This window comes from Euleptes europaea, chromosome 14, assembly GCF_029931775.1.
Source record: "Euleptes europaea isolate rEulEur1 chromosome 14, rEulEur1.hap1, whole genome shotgun sequence".
Taxonomy (NCBI): Eukaryota; Metazoa; Chordata; class Lepidosauria; order Squamata; family Sphaerodactylidae; genus Euleptes; species Euleptes europaea.
In genome coordinates, this window is record NC_079325.1 from 31,526,587 (window position 1) to 31,545,919 (window position 19,333).

The following is a 19,333-nucleotide window of genomic DNA, read 5'->3' on the forward strand; positions in this document are numbered from 1 at the left end:
TGCAAATCTAAACGCTGGCTTCTGTGTAACTGGATGTCTTACACACCCCTTCACCACGTTAAACTTGTATGTCTGAAAATAAACAGATATCCCAAAAATTCCATGGGTTCTGCATATCTTTCATGTAGAAACTGACCCTGTTTAAAGGCTGCTGCCCCGGGAACTTGCAGCCGCTCAGGGAAGTTGAGAGCTGTGAAATAATTGTGTTCCTTCTTTGGTACAGAATAGAAAGCGCTCTCAAAATTTAAAGCACACACACACACATTTAAGAGACTTGGAAAGCTGATCTTCTTTATTAGTAGCTATTGGGTTTACAGCATTAAAATGAAATGTGAGGGAGCCTGAGAAGCTTGAAAACTGAGATCGTCCCCAAATTCACAATGAGGTGGCAAGTTTATTTGTTGGGAAGTGGCCCAGCAAATGGCATCCTGATAAGCTCACATTACAGGTTGATCTCTCCACAGATTGAAATGCCCAAAATGCCAAGGAGACCTGCTTTGGCACATCCTCTGGCACCTGGCGCACCTATTTGCGAAACAGGAAACACAAATTGGTTATTCATACACGCACCCACACACTCCAAATTCAAATGGTTGAAGCTAATGTTTGAACACATATTTTTTCCATCTAGGTTTGAACTAGGAATGGATAGAACCTCTCCACTGTTTTGGCAGGCCTTGAAACCATTTTGTTCTGGTACACTTAAAAAAATCTAAACTGGATCAGGAATCAATTTTAGTGCTTTTTTTGTAACAAAAGTGGCAGGGGATTTGCCCTAGATCTTGGCATGCATGCCACAAGACATCCCAGTTGCTGCTGCAACTTGCTTTTGTTTTGCCGAGCAAACCAGCCAGTGAATTGAAATGGTTTTAACCCTCACAGAAGACATGAACTTAAATTGTCATCTTCTCTTTCTTCTTGGAGGGCTATCTCTATAGAATACATTCCTCCCACTATTCCACCAAGTTTATGTGGCCATTGACTCACCGCATTTACAAATTCTGTAATTTTATGGTTGTAGCTTCCTGCTCAAGATTAAAATGGTGACGGTTGGGCTTTGTGATTAACTTCTTATGAGCATTAAAATGGTAACTTACGGAAATAGTGATTTAAAATATTAGGGGCCTTGTCGTTGTGAATTTCCTGCATTGTGCAGGGGGTTGGACTAGATGACCCTGGTGGTACCTTCCAACTCTATGATTCAATGAAATGCCTCAGAAAGTAATGCTGTCTGTTTCATTGTTAGTCATGTATAGCAACTGTTCCAGCAAATGGTCATTCCATATGGCAGAACTGTTGAAATCTAGTTGAATCCAAATTTCCATTGTGCATTAACAATAGGGTACAGAGCAATTCTGGAAGGGCTGAGTTCTAAACAAAGCAGCATTTGTGGTCTTCATACTCACTCTCAATTCTTTCAACTTTGTAAACAGGTACACCACTGCAGAGCTTCTCGATAGAGCTGCCAAAGACAAGCCACTCCTTGATTGCTCCAAAGAAAGAATGGCTAGGTACATATTTCACCCATATATTTTTTGGAGAGAGCATCTGGTTCATCATCTGAAAGAAGAATGTGTTAAATAGGAAGATGATGAAGGATTTTTCTGGTGGCTCCTGACCCATTGAAAGTTCCCTTCTCCCAAAATGAGATGGTGGAAGGGTGCTGGTGCTGCCATCTTGAAATGTTTCCCTTGTATATCCTCATTTCCCACCTTTTATACTCCCAGCAATCCAGGATATGGACACCAAGTTTGTTGGGCTACAGCTAGATAAAGCAGGAATTAACCTGTTCCTGAAGGTTATTTCCTGTCACCCCCAAAGAAGTGGTTGTCACATTATATCTCATGCAACAAGTTGTCTGAGTCTACTTCTAATATTCTCAAAGTGGGCTATGCTTGGAGGAAGAAGGAGCTGGATTTGGGGTCAGGCTCAGATAAGATTCAAAGCCTTGAGGACACACTACCCCCTAGCAGCACCCACAGCTCTGACCTTGGGTCCTCTGGATAGCCCCATGAATCTTCAGTCCCTTCCCAGTGATCCAAGGCCCTTACATCAGTGCCACCTATTGATGCTGCATCTGCATGCACAGTATATTTTCAAGTTCTGTTGAGTGGCACCAAATTTATATCCGAGATCCAGTCCTGACTTTGGAAGGTACTGCTCTAAATTGCAGCTAAAGCCTGAGTAACAGTAGACAGCATTTTCTGGTGATGATTGCTAACAATCTATCTGCATCAGAATAGTATCCAGACCTGGTTTGCCTCACACCATCATCAGACATACCTACGTCAGATATGTCAACAGGGAATGTGGGAGCTGTAATGCTGTGATGGAAGACTATGGAAATGCAGCAGAATTCACATCATCCTTGAAAAACCACATGTCCCAGAATTCTTTGGTGGAAATCATAACTGTATAAAACCAATATATATGTACTATGTATATACCAGGGTCATGACGCAGAGGCAGGCAATGGCAAACCACCTCCAAATGTCTCTTGCCTTGAAAACCCTACGGGGCTGCCATAAATCAGCTGTGACTTGATGGCACACACACTCAATATGGTTTCTCTACCTCCCTCCCATAGTTACCTGTTTCTCATAAGCAAGCCGTCCAATTTCTTCCAGTTCTGGAATGTAGCCTTTTTCCATCTTGTAAACAAAGCAGGCTCGTCGAGAAAACAATCTTGTTGCAATGTATCCCTGTTATTTACGAAAGCAGGTAATAACTGAGCAGGGACAGACAATGGTAAGATCTGGAAATCTATACATCGTAGGGTTCCTTACTCTGCTATTAGGGTTGCCAACCTCCGGGTACTAGCTGGAGATCTCCCGCTATTACAACTCTCCAGCCGGTAGAGATCAGTTTACCTGGAGAAAATGGCCGCTTTGGCCATTGGACTCTATGGCATTGAAGTCCCTCCCCTCTCCAAACCTTGCCCTCCTCAGGCTCCACCCCAAAAACCTCCTGCCGGTGGAGAAGAGGGACCTGGCAACCCTACCTGCCATTGCTTGCCATGGCAGGAGTCAAAATCAGTTTTAGTGGGTTTAAAGCTGAATTAAAGGAGCATGCTAGGAAATAAAACTGGATGGCAAAGAAAGTTCAAAACTGAGGCCAGTTTTGTAAGAAATGTTTATGCCTTTCTGAATTTCATGTAACTGACTGTTCCTAGTCAAACATAAACACCATTTCTTGTGCCAAAAAAGCATCTCCTATCCACATAGGAGCTCAATGAATACTGTTTATGGGTTGTGCTAGGATCAGTTGAATATACAGTCTTGACACTGGAGAATTAGGTTTTGCTACAATGTGCATTTAACAAATAAATGTACATTTAACAAATAAATACCATCTGGGCATGAGTCACAATGGACTCCAAAGATCCTGCACAAACGGTGATAAGTTGTGAAGAGAGGCAGATCTTTAGTCAACTTACATGTTTGTAGTCAAAAATCGTATCGGAAGAGCATGAGCCGCCGTACACATGGATGTTGGCTATTTGATTCTCATTGTCAATGGTAACTGATTGCTGGGTATAATCACCGGTGCTGCTGGGAAGTCTGAAGATCTGAGAATAAAAGAATAATAAATTATTTTATTTTCGATGCTTCTTCCCATAAATGGAAAACAAGGAAAGTGCGTTGCCTGTGACAATTGGACAGCACAGCTAATAGCAAGAGCCCCATTAGAGTCAGCAGGGGTGAAAACGCATGGTCGCTTTAGCCTCCTTTATTCCCTGTTTCAGCCAGGATTCAGCCAGGGTCGAACGTATTAAAGGAGGATAAAGCGACCATGCGTTTTCGCCCTAGGACTAAGTATTAAGGTTGTGTGCTGCCTTTGAAAGAAGTTCTAGAGAGACAATGGATGTAACCCCCATCCTAAAACTAAATGTCTTGTCAGTAGTGGCAGGGACTACTAAGGAATGTCTCTTGAGTCCAAGAAGGCTGGGGCATGTGTAGAGGAACAGCAGATTCAAAGAAACGTGGGAAATCATACCAAGTCCAAATTGTAATCTAGCGTTTCCTGAGCTTTGAATATCAGAAGCATATTTTCTTTGTAAATTTAAAACTCTGAAGGCACATTTCATTCTTATACCTGAAAAGAGCATGCAGGAATTACTCAACCTCACAGAAGCCAACCTACTACTCCTGCCTGCTGTAGATCTGGGAATTCCTCTTCGGAAGGAGACAAACCCAGGACATTGACTCATGCAGAGATATACCAGGAAACATAATAGATCATAGAGTTGGAAGGGACCTCCAGGGTCATCTAATCCAACCCCCTGCACAATGCAGGAAATTCACAACTGCATCCCCCCACACCCCCAGTGACCCCCTAGGTCATGCCCAGAAGATGGCAAAAAAAAAAAAAAAAAGAATCCTCCAGGATCCCTGGCCAATCTGGCCTGGAGGAAAATTTAAGGCTGGTACTTCTGCATGAGAAGCAATTGAATGAACCAAGCCCACCCAAAGCAGAGATGCAGCAAAATTATTCACAGCCCCGCCAACAGTGATTGATTGGAAAGAGACTGGCAAAAGCAATTTCATCACACAGAGACATATCAGGCAACTTCTGTAAGGTTTGGTCCTTTGGGCTAATAGGGGCTTTCATAAGCATGCCCTGGCACAGAGTCTGGGAATTTCTGTTTTAATCGAATGTGGAAGTGCATGCTTGTTCTTTCACTGTTTTGGTGGTGCAGCGGAAACAACTTGCAGGCTTTCTTGGAGCCTGTGCCCTGCCTCCTACTTGTCTACTCATTGGCTACTATTTTTTTCTGGAATATACAAAACAAAATGGAACATAAAACTTTGCCATTTGCTTACCTGGAAAGATGCAAAAGTGGGACACCAGAAGGCTCCCAGAACAGTGATTAGTATTAGCTGGAAAAGAAGGAAAACAGCAACATTATTATTAAATAGAAATTTATGTGACTGAGTACAATTGATGTGAGAGAGTTTGCTGGTGGACTGTGCTCTCTGTCGACAAAGGGGCTTTTATGGTTCAGGAACCAACCCATTTTGGGCTGGTCTCATATCAAGATCACAAAATATGTTCCTGCTGTTACTTAACTGTCCTCAAAAATGCATGCCTCAATTACGGAAATATGTTCAGGCAAAAGCCAGCCAAATGCTACCCCTGATGAGACAATCCTCCAGTGAATTTAATGGTGTGTCTATTTTGGCAAGAAAAACTGGTTTCTATCCTCTTATTATACCACCTAATGAATGATGGCATATGATTTATCTCAAGAGTTCTCCCTCTTACAGAGCCAATCCACAAATATATCTAAATACATTCATTTTTTTTTGTTAAAAGAAAAGAATGTGTCAAATATACTCACAAGCCTGGTCATTTTTCCCTCAGATAAGAGCGAGAGGCTAATAAGGAGCAAATGGAATAAAATTACAGAGACTTCGGATTTTTATATCTTGCCCGTAGGTGTGGGAAACACTTCCCAGAAATATGCCTCGTGATCTCAGTGATTCCATATCTTTGGGACACGCCATAGCAAACGGCTGTGCAGATAACCAGGCCCTGGTATCTCCAGAGCTCATTAGCAAGCCATGACAAATTTCAAATTGGTCATTTTACAAATATTAGTTAACCCTTTCAAGTTATGTGCATGTCCTTTGTGGTATCAGGTACTCCAGTATCTTAAAAAAAAAAACTTGGTCTTTTTGTAGCATCAAGGATGACAGGTGCATTTGGGGGAAAGGACTGTGGAATCACTGGCCATTTATGCATGGCTGTTTCCTTTCGGTCACCCCGCCGACTATTTGAAGGCTTTGCTTTGATTATGCTGGTATTTTCCAGCCGTCTGAGGTCGCCTCGCTCTCCCTGCATGTTTTCCCCGAATTTTCTGGATGCTGGCTAAACTGGAATCCAGAAAACATGCGGGGGGGGGGGAGGGGGGCTGATCCTGAACAACTGTTAAACAACTAGGGTTGCCAACTGCCAGGTAGTGGCTGGAGATCTCCTGTTGTTACAACTGGTCTCCAGCCAATATCAGATCACCTGGAGAAAATGGCAGCTTCGCCAATTGGACTCTATGGCATTGAAGTCCCACCCCTCCCCAAACCCTGCCCTCCTCAGGCTCTGCCCCAAAAACCTCCTGACAACCCTATAAACAACTCAGGAGCCATGAGGAGAAGCAGAGTGGCCGAGAGAGCCACATTTGTGTCTCTGGCCCTTTCTGTTGTCTCCAAACTAGACACTGGCTATTTTTGTTCGTACCATCAGCCACTGCTGGAAGAATCAGCATCCAACGTAAAGCCCTCAAAAGTAGACCCCCAGGCAGCCCTAAACTTGTTGGCGTTGAGCTGCAAAAGACCCCGGTGCCTAAGTGACCTCGTCCACAATCCACAAGGGAGCTTTTAAACAATTGGTTTGTTTTTAGAAAGTATTCTCCTGCTGCAGTCTTGACTGAAGAATAACAGCAAGAGAGGTCATATGTACCCATGGCCTTTAGAAAGTGCTTCTGGAGTGTTCAAAGCAATTTGCATACATAATGTCACTGTAGTTCTCACAAGCGCCCTGTATGGCAGATCAGGATTGTGTGTGTGTGTTAAGTGCCGTCAAGTCGCTTCCGACTCATGGCGACCCTATGAATGAAAGTCCTCCAAAATGTCCTATCTTTGACAGCCTTGCTCAGATCTTGCAAATTGAAGGCTGTGGCTTCCTTTATTGAGTCAATCCATCTCTTGTTGGGTCTTCCTCTTTTCCTGCTGCCCTCAACTTTTCCTATCATGACGGTCTTTTCCAGTGACTCTTGTCGTCTCATGACGTGACCAAAATACGACAGCCTCAGTTTAGTCATTTTAGCTTCTAAAATGAAGAAAGCTGATAGGAAGAAAATAGATTCCTTTGAAATGTGGTGTTGGAGGAGAGTGTTACAGATTCCGTGGACTGCCAAAAAAACAAATCAGTGGGTTATAGATCAAATCAAGATCAGGATTAGCATCCTTATATTGTAGAAAAGGCTGCCTCATGAATTTATGGTGGAGGCAAGATTCAAACCTAATGGGTAGTTCAGTAGTGTGTGCTAAACTATTTACATAATGAATAGAGGCTGGGGGAAAGGGGACCAATCTTGCTTGCGTCTGGGGTAGGGTTGCCAACCTCCAGGTAGTAGCTGGAGATATCCTGCTATTACAACTGATCTCCAGTCCCTCCCCTCCCCTCCTCTCCCCAAACCCCACCCTCCTCAGGCTCCACCCCAAAAACCTCCCGCTGGTGACGAAGAGGGACCTGGCCACCTTACTCTGGGGTCAATATTACTAAACTGCACAATAATCTGTTTGGGGTTTTAACATTTTGGGAGGTTCCTCCTCCTAGGGTTGCCAGGTCCCTCCTGGCCACTGGTGGGGGGTAGGGTTGCCAGAATCAGGTTGGGAAACTCCTGGAGCCAGGGGAGGACAGGTACCTCAATGGGGTATAATGCCACCTCCAAAGCATGTGCTATGGCATCCTCAGCTTCTGAGCATTCATCACTGATATCCACCAGGCCTGACTCATCTAGTCTGACCCATCTAGTCAGTGACACATGACTTAAAGGCATCTCAGTTTTAGTTGTGATGATAATGTCAAGGAAGGCAACTTAAATGGTACTAAACTTTAGGATTACAGGGAGATGAACTATTTATTATGAGCCTTGCAGCATCTCCACTACTCATGTTACGGAAGATGTTCTCTCTCCCTGAATTGGGTTCACAATGGGCCTGAAACTGCATGCCACAAAACCTTTCAAAATTGCATGCCATAATTTCCCCCTTGCTCTGATGACATTGAAGCAGCCAGATAGGACAGAGCCAGCGTGGTGTAGTGGCTAAGAACGGTGGTTTGGAGCGGTGGACTCTGATCTGGAGAACCGGGTTTGATTCCCCTCTCCTCCACATGAGTGGCGGAGGCTAATCTGGTGAACTGGATTTGTTTCCCCACTCCTACACACAAAGCCAGCTGGGTGACCTTGGGCAAGTCATGCTCTCTCAGCCTCACCTACCTCACAGGGTGTCTGTTGTGGGGAGGGAAAGGGAAGGTGATTGTAAGCCGGTTTGATTCTCTCTTAAGTGGCAGAGAAAGTCGGCATATAAAAACCAACTCTTCTTCTTCTTTAAAAATTGCCCCAAGTGTCTGAATAGATGGTGTCGATAAGTGGCAGAAAAGGGACCAAGCAAAAGTCTACAGCAGAAGTGGTTAAGGTTGTCTCTATAGAATTAAGGGGAGTGTCATTAAAATTGCAAAACCTGGAGACACCCAATCATAATTCTTTCTGTGACTCCATGTCAGTACAGGTTTTTGAAAGCCCAACCTTTTCTTTACTTACAGGTGCTAACAGAAGTGGCTGCCGCCTTTAACAAACATTTTGGTATACACCTCCACCAGCTAATATATTAATTTAAAGGGAGGAGCAGAAAAGGCAGGTAGCTTTGTTTTGTGCTCCAGTCCTGAGAGTGTTTAGGGCCTCAAATCCTTGATATGCACATATAGACGCAAGTGTTTAAAGACACACATATGTAGGGTTGCCAGCCTCCAGGTACTAGCTGGAGATCTCCTGCTATTACAATTGACTTCAAGCCGATAGAGATCAGTTCACCTGGAGAAAATGGCCACCTTTGGCAATTGGACTCTATGGCATTGAAGTCCCTCCCCTCCCCAAACCACGCCTTCCTCAGGCTCCGCCCCAAAAGCCACCCGCCGGTAGCAAAGAGGGACCTGGCAACCCTACACATATACCATCACTCTCTAACAGGCCCAAGAACAGGATCTTTAACCCCTTCTGTCTTAATACAAACAGCTTGGGTAACCAATGAGACTCTTGGGGATGGAGATATAGGAGGGCACTGTTGGCTGATGGCGTTACATCACTTCTGGGGAAAACCCAGAAGTGACATCAGTCCACTCTGGGGATCACCAGAAACTCTGTAGTAAGTGCTGCATTCGCTATTGCGCATTTGTTAAGTAAAAGAGCTGACAGATATTTTCCCTATTCAGGCAGCAGCTCTGGAGAGTTGCAGATGGGAAACATACATCAGGAAAATGGCACAGGGGGGAGAAATCATTTGCAAATCTTTCCCTCAGCACCAGGGTTCTAGTTTAAGAGTTAGGGTAACAGAATCTTTAAAGAGACATGCAATCAGATAATGGATCTCAAGTCTTTTCTCTAGCTGTGCCTCGAATCTTGGAGCTTTATGGTGCCACTGAGGAACAGAACGTCAGGCTGCTGTGGGACCTGTTTGGGCAGCATCAAAGGGCAGCTTTGGTTGTGTGTGTCAAGTGCCATCCCAGTTGCTTTCGACTGATGGTGACCCTATGAATTAATGTGGAAAATGGGATTTCTGCCTTTTTCCCTCCAATTACTATTTTGGAGGAAAAAAATTAATGAAGGTGAATTTATTGGAGGCAAGTGAAGATCTGGGTGGGAAGTGGATGGTTTATGTGTGTGTAATCGAAGGGTGGGTTTTTTTGGAAGGCATGATGGGCCCACATCTATCTTATACCCCACTTGTGGCTTTGAACAAGACATACCTCACAAGCCCTGTTTTCATGTTACAGTACATGCTCATACATACCCTGCATGTATGAGCATACAACTGTTTCAAACAGCCAACAAGCGTTCACTTTACAAATGAAAATGGAACCAGAACTTGAGTAAATGTGGGGTTTTACTCACACGTTCAACTGTACAAGTGTTGAATGCAACATGAAAATTATTCGATGCACATATAAAAAAACAAAGTGTACACAGTACACAAATTATAGGTGCATTCATTGTAACTTTTGAACACTAATATGCAGCAGCAAATGTGAGGACGAAGGAATATTTTGGTATTTGGGGATCCAACCTGATTTTGTTTCCAATAGATCTAGCATTCTGTGGTCAACCGGGGTCTCTGGGAAGCTGATAAGGAAAGTATGAAGGCAGCAATGGCCATAGCATACTACCTATGAACATGAATGCTCTGTTTATCTGTCATGGCTGATGAGAGGAGCTTCCACTGGCAAAACCAAGCTGAAGCAGTTAACCTTAGAGTTCAGAGCCAAAGTGAGAGGTGGTAAGGAGTTGCTTACAAGGTGACTTACAGGACCTCTACTTTTTGGATTCATCACCTAGGGTTTCCAGCCTGGCTTCCACAATTAGCAGAAGCTTTCAGGAGGTGGAATCCTTGAAAATAGGGTTGACAATCTCCAGGTACCAGCTGGAGATCTCCTGCTATTACAACTGATCTCCAGCCGATAGAGATCAGTTCACCTGGAGAAAATGGCCTCTTTGGCAATTGGACTCTATGGCATTGAAGTCCCTCCCCTCCCCAAACCTCCTCAGGCTGCGCCCAAGAAACCTCCCACCGGTGGCAAAGAGGGACCTTACAACCCTACTTGAAAAACAGTGTTGCATGCATTGTGAGATCACTTCCAGCAAAAACAGAAGTGATGTCATGGCCACAATGTGACATTTTAGGAATTCCTCATATCTCAGTGGGTAAAGACCATAGAGATTTGGGGCATTCCTACAGCATTGCAGTATGACTGTGATGTGACTTCTGGGTTTTCACAGGAAGTGACATCATGATAATGCCCCTTCCAATTTTCCTCATGCTGTTTGGAGGGCCATAGAAAAAGTATGAGAATGCATGCCAAAATGGGTAAGTGGCAACTCTAGTATCAGCCAGCCTTGAATGAGCCAAAGGAAAAGCACCTCCCAGCCACATGCCTTATGATGTATAAAAGGCACCCCGTGTAGATTTTAACATGCTTTGTCATATTAAATTCATAATTCTTTAAAAAAAACCAAATATTTTTAAAAAGAGAATTTTAAAGTAATTGAAGTAAAATTCAATTTTTAAAAAAATCTGATTTTAGCTTTAAAAAAACATCACTGATTTTTATCTACCCAATTCCTATTTGTTATCCCCCCTCAATTAAATCTAAACATACAAATGTCATTTTGCCAGAACTTCTGGCATGTGCACTGACTTTACTGTATGGGGCTTTGTTTGTTTTATGGGATTAAATTGTGTCTAAGCATACTTTTTTTTTAAAAAAAGAACACATCCCACCCATTTGTCCTGTGTAATCAAGTGTTATCAAAAAGATATCGATTGTACCATTTCCAAGTTATCTTTTATCTACTGCATGTGATTTATCTGTAGGGTGTCACCCAAGAAAGGCTGTGCTGGCTGTAATTCCAGAGAGATAAGGTGCCATATCTCAATGACCTGTCCGCACCTAGATTTGGGAGACCCATATATATAAAGTGAAGGGCTGAGCTCGGACTAGTCCCACATCTCTTCTAGCAACAAAATGAAGCTGATTGTGAGTATGCGTATTTTTAATTTTCTTTTTAAAATCCCTACCATATTTGGACTGTAGCCATTTTAAAAAGTTTTCAAGCAGAAGGGAACTTTTAAAACTTTTTTAAAATCTGGAATCCTCCTTAAAATCTCTCTGTGCTTAGCTCAAGGGAGAGTATTTTGAGGCTCACAAGTTGGCTTTTTAGGTTTTGGTTTTCCCTTTAATTCCTGCCTGGCTCACTATCTATGGTAGTTGCTTGGGACCACGTGCAAGGAAACATTACTTTAAACAGTCACTCAGAGATTAAAACCTCTGTGATTGAACAATGCATTAACCACTGGTGGTGATTAAATGCTTTCTTAAAATATTCAATCTTTGCAGGGCACAGCTATCAAATACTAAGAGAGAAATTGAGGTTTATTTCTTTATTCCAGGTTCAACGTGAAAACACTGTGTATCTCAGCCAATAAACCGTCAATATATCTACTAAAACTTTTGTTTTAAAATACTCTGATAATGCTAGATCTGATCAATTAATTATTAAATAGATTCACAGAACACTGCTATACCCCACAGAAATCAATCCTAGATAAGTATATACGTCTAGCTAAATCGATTTTTAAAAGGTTAAATTTCCATGCTTTTCACCTTTCCCAGAGCTTTGCGGAAAAAAGGAGGGGGAGGGAAACAGATTTCATGGAATTCCAAATCTGAGAGATTCAGGGTAATAGGGTGAGGCCATCTTATATAGATGCTATCACATGGGCCAATATATGGATTTACTGAACCTTCTGATTCATGCCTTCCAAAGGCATAATATGATGTTCCTCCGAGCATCCCCCTCTAGTCACTATATTCACAACAGGGCTCAAATTAACTGTGTGGCATTGTTCTTTGTTGAGAGCTAGGTTACCATATTCACCCTTTCATAGCTCATTGGCAATAAACAATAAATTGCTTTCTTTTGAGCTGCTTGTTCGAGGCTGAAGAAAGGAAGAATAACTTTTACAAGAAATCTGGAAAATAAACTATAAGTAAGATCAGTCAAGACTTGCATGTCAAATGTATCTATAAATTCCATATACAAAACTGCACAGCACACCTGATTAACACTACGTACCATCACAAGTCCACCTGATCCCCAAAACGTCTTTTTGGATAGGAACTTCTGTATCTTCTTCGGCCTCCTAGCAGGTTGCTGTCATTTCCAATGTACAGGCTGAGGCTCAAAAGACGAGCTGCTTGAATCTACTCATTGAGTCCAGGGCTCAGTGGAAATCTGAGACACACCACACTGCTTATTTAAATTTGTTTTAAACTGGTTGAATTACTGTGGCTGGTCCCCAAAAGCTTGGAAATGTTGACTTGCAAGGGTGATTGAACTCCTTCATAAAGCCTTAGCTCTACAAAGAACTGCTATTATCTTATAACATTAATTGGGAATCATGTTGTACAAGTTTTAAACTGGTCTAAATAGTTCATGCAAGGACTACATGTTGTCCACTAAACTGGGCTGCTAACAGGCGTAGAGGAAACTATCCAGTTTCTTTAAGAGATGCTTAAGATGTAGAAATGGGTAGTTGAAGCTTTTCATGGCACAGAGGTGAGTGGTATCACCTGGTAAATAACATCCTATTAAAAGGCAGGGCTTTTTCTCCAGGCAGTTGGCAACCCTACCACTAGATCATTTTGCTTCTTGCCTTGTTCACTTCCATTCTATATGATGTTTGCTTCCTCTGGTATGAAAGCACAGGTTAGAAGAAATTCCCCAGAAAAGTAAACATGATGGTGAACTAAAAAGCCATGGGATTGTCGAAGAGATTTTGAATAATTTGAAACTTGACAAATGTCTTCCAAAAATCTATTTGTTTACGACAGAATCTCAATTCATGCCCCAAATGTACATGCACGCATGCAATACAGAGTGAGTGCAAAGAAGCCAGTGTGAACCTGAAACAAGTAGTCCACTACATATATACCCAGCAGAGAAATGCAACTGGCAGTAGCTCCCTGGAATATGTACAAGTGCTGACATTGTGAAACAGATTTGCCCATGGATGTTCTTCAAGCCCAGTTTATCAAGCCAGTACTGGCCTTGAACATAAACCTATTGATTTCAGTGAACCAAACAATTTTGGATTGTGGTCTTAATCTATAAAATGCAAAGTGACCCACTTACACCACCAGCAGATATCTGCATATAAGCATATAAATTGCTGTATTTCCAAAGGATGCAAATTCCCATCTTGAAATTTGAAACTATATGCTGAGTCGAACATTGGAACCATTTGGAAAATCTCCACTCACTCTTCCTCCCATCCAAAATAATTTAATGCAGAGTGTATGCTTGAGTCTTTTCATCTTCATAAAATACTGAGAATAACCTTCTTTGAGCAAGACCCTCTATTTAATGCTGCTATTCTTCTGAAATCCATTTCAGATCCTGAGTGTTGCTCTTCTGGGAGTCTTTCTGGCCCCAGTCTTGGCCATTGATGTAAGTACTGTGACAATTCATCTCTCATGCAAGCATTCCATGTTGTGCTTTGTTATTTTTTAGAAGTCTGATAGTCAAGGTATCCCTGCAATACAGTCCTAAACAGATTTAGCTTATAAACTAATAGTCAAGTGTGACGCAACCTGCAGATATCTAAATCCACAAATTAGGGCCACGTCTATCTGTATACAAATAGTTCTGCAAACTTGGGGGACAAATCTGAAAAAAAAAAACCATTGGCATGGTTTAAATACCCTCCCCCAAATAAAAGAGTGTTGTCTGTGCATACACGACAATGGACTTACCTTTGTTCTGGAGGACACAGCAGTGGTGGAGTCCAGGAACTGGTCCAGGCCTGGGTGTGGTGGTGGCAGAGTCCAGAGGCTGCTCTGGGCCCAGAAGTGGCTGTGAGGGCCTGGAGCCATACCGGGTTTGTCAACAGGGGAAAGGCCCCTACTTTTACCATTCCAGTTCCATTGAAGTCAATCAGCTTAAAAGGATGTAACTATTTTTAAAACTACATTATATAGAACTTAATTTTTTTAAAAAAATTTGCTCTTGGGAGATCTGGAACACTTAATTACTGGTTTTCTTCTTCTTGTCTCTTATATTTTCCATTCAAGAATATCAATGTAAATAACGAGGATAATCGAGGGGGAAATTCCCACCAGTCTGTGAGCATCGATAATCAAAAGAAGGTGGTGAATGTTGACAATAACAACGGATGGCACTCATGGAACACCGTTTGGGATTACGCCACTGTAAGGCACCTGTGTGCACTTTTATTTCTTTATTTCACACACAACCGGGTTGGTATTGTTTCAATAGGCACCAAATGGATTTGTGCTGATGGCTTCTCACGTACGATTATAAATTAAGGCTGCCATCCTCAACACACTTATGAGGAACCCACTCCTCTGAAAGTAGCTAGACTTTCGTCTGTGCAAACATATTCGCTTGCGTATTAAATGTATAGCCAATGGCAGCAGTTCATTCATGATACTAACTTATAACAATGTCTAGAGTCTGTGTAGCGTTCAAAACTTGCATTGTCTCAGTGATCCTTTCAAGAGCCCTGCAAAGTAGGCAACTGTTGTTTTCCCCCTATCGGAGACTGAGAAAACAGCAGCTCGCCAAAAGGCTGCCTGAAAAGTTCATGGCTGAGGTGAGATTCGAACCCAGAAATCCCCAGCTTGTACCCCTAGCTGCTATGCTACGAAAGTGCTGAGTTCCTTCAGTGAAATAATCTTTCTTCAGGGAACAGCAGATTTCCATATGTGTCAAAGCAGCGTAATCTGGTCCTGAAGTAATTGTTTGCCCTGGTTTATTGGAGAAGGGCAAGCTGTCAGTGGTAGAGCTTGTAGGTTGCATGCCAAAGGGCACAGGTTTCTCAAGTACCACCGCTTAGATGGTTTTCAGGTTACAGAACAACCTCACTTTATCCTGGTCTCTGGAGAACCAGCCAATCCGAGTACAGACTACTACTGGGAAAGATGGACCCGTGGTCTCACTGAATCCAAAGTGCTTCTATGTTCATTAAACTAGCCAAGGAAAATAACAGAAAGGATACAGAAAGTGAACAATTTCTTTTCTAAGTTCTTGTGCCACTTGTAACATGTGGCTGATTACCATTTTTTTTTTGTACAGGGCTACACAGCTACCCGTATATTTGCTAAGAAAGCCTGCGTCGTTGCACCTCTGAATAAAAATATAATGCCAGATGTGACGGTCCTTCCACAAGCCATCAAGGAAAAGCAGGTATGGCAAAGAGGATGCTTGATGCATGTTTTTTTGGTCACAGTAGAGGCATTTGCTTTGTTTCCGTGAGGCAATGTGAAATATTCAGTACGGTAGGCTCAGAACGGTCAAAAAGAACATACAAAGCGGTGTTGAGCAGTGGAATTCCTGGTTCCATATTTTCATCCACCGATCCCATTGAATCCAATCTTTAAATGTGGTGTTACTGTTCTTCTTTTTTTGTTCCCTGTGTTTAGAAGACCGGTGCTCAAGGACCTCCATCCAAGCAACTGACTTACACTGTCTCCCATAATAAAATTGCTGACCTGAGCACATATGGGAAGAATATTGAAAACCTGTGCAGAGGGATTCCCACCTACCTTGCCCACGAAGTTAAAGGTGGGCATAACTTTTGCGCAGCTTTCACAAACCTGCATGTTTTTGCAGAATGCAAACAAGAGTGTTTCTTAGGGACATGTGTTTTCCCCCTGCTGCCCACCTTATGCTTGCAGCTGTGTAACTCATGAGGAATGAGTCCTGCAAGGGGGGAAAAGGCAATTTGTTATCTAATTCATTTGTTAGGATTCTAGCTTGCTCTTTAGCCTTGAAAAGTGACAAGACTTAAAAACCTGCAATCAGATCAGCAAAATACCTGTGGATTAGGGTTGCCAGGTCCCTCTTTGCCACCGGCTGGAGGTTTTTTGGGCGGCACCTGAGGAGGGCAGGGTTTGGGGAGGGGAGGGACTTCAATGCCATAGAATCCAATTGCCAAAGCGGCCATTTTCTCCAGGTGAACTGATCTCTATTGGCTGGAGATCGGTTGTAATTGCGGGAGATCTCCAGCTAGTACCTGGAGGTTGGCAACCCTACTGCAGATGGATTGATCAGAACAATCTCCTGCTCTATCCTGTGAACTCAGAGAGTCTTCCAACAGTTCTTCCGAAATCTTTTCTATCTCCAAAGGGCTAGCAGCCTAAATAGTTTGTGGGCTGGGCTTGGTGAAAAGCAGAGCTCAGTCCCATGAGTGGTGGAGGAGCTGCCCAGCAGAGCAGATAGATGGCTCTTCACTCCTGGGGCCTGGCTATATGAAAGTAAAAACACAGGGTTGTATCCAGACTAAACTGGCAATTTCCCTTGAGTCCCCCTTCTCACTGCAGATCTCCCTTAAGTCAGTCTAGGATCCCCCTTCCTCCTGGAACAGCATTCCATGGAGATCTGTGGGCTGCGGAGGAAGGGGTGAGGGATGTTTCTAGAGTATGTGTGGCGCATGATGGGAAAGTGCTCAAGAGGCCGGTTGTCAGATTTTGTATCAGCTTTTGGAGTGATGCAGTCCTACCCACATCCTCAGGAATGTATTGAACAGGTGGGAAGGGGAGTCAGTATGTAATTTCTCATGACCCCGCTGAGACAATCCCAGCAAGGTAGCTGTCAGTCATTCATGGCAACCTGAGGGAACACCCATCGAGACAACCAGAGCCACTCCAAACAACCCCACCAAAGCCAGTGGGGGAGCCACCATAGTTAAACTGGTATACAAGCACCTTACGTTGCTTAGTGTCAGAGCTGGATTTACATATAAGCTAAACAAGCTATAGCTTAGGGCCCCACTTTCTTGGGCCCCCCAAAAAAATTTAAAGGAAAAAAAACCTGGATGTACATTTCCAAAATATAAGATAAAAAACAAATAAAATAAAATAACATGGTACAAAGGTCTGCTGTCCCAATGAACAGTGTAGACTATTTAATTTCATATTAATAAAGCTATTTATAATTATTAGTAGTTTGCATCATATATTTACACCTATTATTATTTCATGTTATAGCAAGTTCCTAGAGACTAGATTATGAGTCTTTGTAAATTGTGTTTCTAAAGGAACTTTTGTTTTTGCCAAATGCCAATGTGTTTGCATTATTAAGTTTGTTATGAATAAAAAATCATTTTAAGTTAGAGCTTAATAATTATTTCACTATTAATATACTTCTTCTTAATTGTATTTCAGTTCAACAATTACTTTGATAAAATACTTATTTTGTTATGTGCAAATGGCTTTAGATACCTGTTGGGTCCTTAAATTACCATATAGCATATATTCAGCACACAAAAACAGCGACAATTTGTTGTTGACAAAGGACAGCTGGACATATAAAGGGCCCCATTACCTTCAATAGCTTAGGGCCTCATCAGACCTAAATCCGGCCCTGCTTAGTGTACATATACCTATAAGCTGCAGGACAATAAAAAGGACATTGTCTTGCTTCTTTCCAGTTGTCTGTCTGACAGTGCTACTTCTTCCTTTTCAGCGCCAAGCTTTCTCTACTACTCTGGATCCTGTTTCAGAACCAACATCCTTTGCATCCTCGGAATCAGCTTTTGTGGAGAAACGTACGACAACAACTATTAAGTCTGAGGCGGCTCTTACGTGGGAACCTGTTCAAAGCCCAATTGCGCTTAGATAACAATCTCTTCTGGATGTTATTCCTTTTTTGTTCCTTTTATGCTTGAAGCATAGAAAAATGTCAAGTATATGCAGGCTGACGGCCTATTAAATGTGCCCAGTATGATCAAGTCTGTGGTGATTATTGATTCTTCACTTTTGCATCCTGCCCTTTCTCTGACTGGAGTACAAAGGACTTACCCTCTCAACAGCCCTGCGAGGGAGCTTTGGCTGAGAGACGCTGACCACAGACATGGCTAGAAGTATCCCATTCCACGCTGTTCTGCCCACACCGTACCAGAACAGTTTGATTCAAATTACTCTACGTGTCTCTTGGATATGTTAATTAATTCCAAAAAGCCACATGGCTATGTTGGGCACAGCAAAGCAATTTTAACATGTTTCTCTTCAGTCATCCACCTTTTCTCACAGTACCCCCAGTTGTCTTTCACTGCACCCCCATCATTCTTGCTTGGCCCCCCTTCCACCCTGTAGCTCTTTTTCTGACACCCTTGGATCTCTTTTATTTATTAATTTTTAATTTTATTTATGTTACGTATAGTCTGCCTTTTTCAGTGAGACTCACTGAGGCGGATTACACAGTGTTAGTCGGTTCAATCAACGGGATGAGACACCCAGTAAACAATGTGGCGGGACTAAGAGTCTAATGATTTGAAACGAAAGCACAGAGTGTTAGACATAGGGTTGTGTAGAGCCCTAAATTACTTTAGCACTCAATTAAGTAATTCAGGAGAGGTTAAAGATCAAACAGGTCTTTTATTGGCCAATACAACAGCAGAGCGCGCGTGGCTAATGTCTTTCTAATTGTCAGACATTTTCCACAGCAAACAAAGGGATACATCATGTTTTATGGCATTTAGAATAGACAGCACTAATTACAATTGCGTAGAATATTAGAGCCAATGCATAATAGAGTCGTAGGTGCTCTCATTTGCATGTCCTATGAGAATGGTCTGAAGGCGTTCACTTTAGCGGGTAATGAAGAACCGAAACTTCCCATTCCAGGATGACACTAGTGGTGTCATCAATCACTAGGCTTTAGGCCTCATTAAGGAGCCTGGCTGCACCAAGAGAATGATCTCACTTGCACCTGACTTACAAACTAGCTGCTAGGTCATTCTGACCCAGAGATTCACTAGTGAATCTCTTGACCAAAGATTTCTACTTTACCCATCATGCATAGTGATTCTAGATCTGTATATAGAATATACATATATGTGAAAGAATATATGTTTTCCCCATAATTGAAGTTAATAAGGCACTTCAGTTGCCAGGTCCCTCTTCGCCACCAGCGGAATGTTTTTGGGGCAGAGCTTAAGGAGGGTGGGGTTTGGGGGAGGGGAGGGACTTCAATGCC

The 19,333-nt window shown here is 42.6% G+C and overlaps 2 protein-coding genes across 2 annotated transcripts; one reads left to right on the forward strand and one right to left on the reverse strand.

The window, feature by feature from the left end:
• Positions 1-442: 442 nt before the first annotated feature.
• Positions 443-5,353, reverse strand: GKN2 (gastrokine 2). Its single transcript, XM_056860915.1, has 6 exons — positions 5,342-5,353; positions 4,824-4,880; positions 3,437-3,568; positions 2,592-2,702; positions 1,407-1,560; positions 443-525 (listed from the first exon to the last, which is right to left on the reverse strand). The coding sequence occupies exons 1-6, from the start codon at positions 5,351-5,353 to the stop codon at positions 443-445; spliced, it is 549 nt and encodes a 182-aa protein (XP_056716893.1).
• Positions 5,354-11,298: 5,945 nt separating this feature from the next.
• GKN1 (gastrokine 1) lies at positions 11,299-17,922 on the forward strand. Its single transcript, XM_056860089.1, has 6 exons — positions 11,299-11,310; positions 13,730-13,783; positions 14,407-14,544; positions 15,431-15,541; positions 15,778-15,919; positions 17,822-17,922. Exons 1-6 carry the CDS (start codon positions 11,299-11,301, stop codon positions 17,920-17,922), a joined length of 558 nt encoding a protein of 185 aa, XP_056716067.1.
• Positions 17,923-19,333: the final 1,411 nt, after the last annotated feature.

Bases quoted from the DNA above. Each gene is read 5' to 3' on its own strand.
- GKN2 (XM_056860915.1), bottom strand. The intron at 2,703-3,436 runs GTAAGTTGACTA...CGTAAATAACAG, and splicing joins CGATTTTTGACTACAAACAT to GGATACATTGCAACAAGATT. The intron at 1,561-2,591 runs GTAACTATGGGA...TTCTTCTTTCAG, and splicing joins GGCTTGCTTATGAGAAACAG to ATGATGAACCAGATGCTCTC.
- GKN1 (XM_056860089.1), top strand. The intron at 14,545-15,430 runs GTAAGGCACCTG...TTTTTTGTACAG, and splicing joins CCGTTTGGGATTACGCCACT to GGCTACACAGCTACCCGTAT. The intron at 15,920-17,821 runs GTGGGCATAACT...CTTCCTTTTCAG, and splicing joins CCTTGCCCACGAAGTTAAAG to CGCCAAGCTTTCTCTACTAC.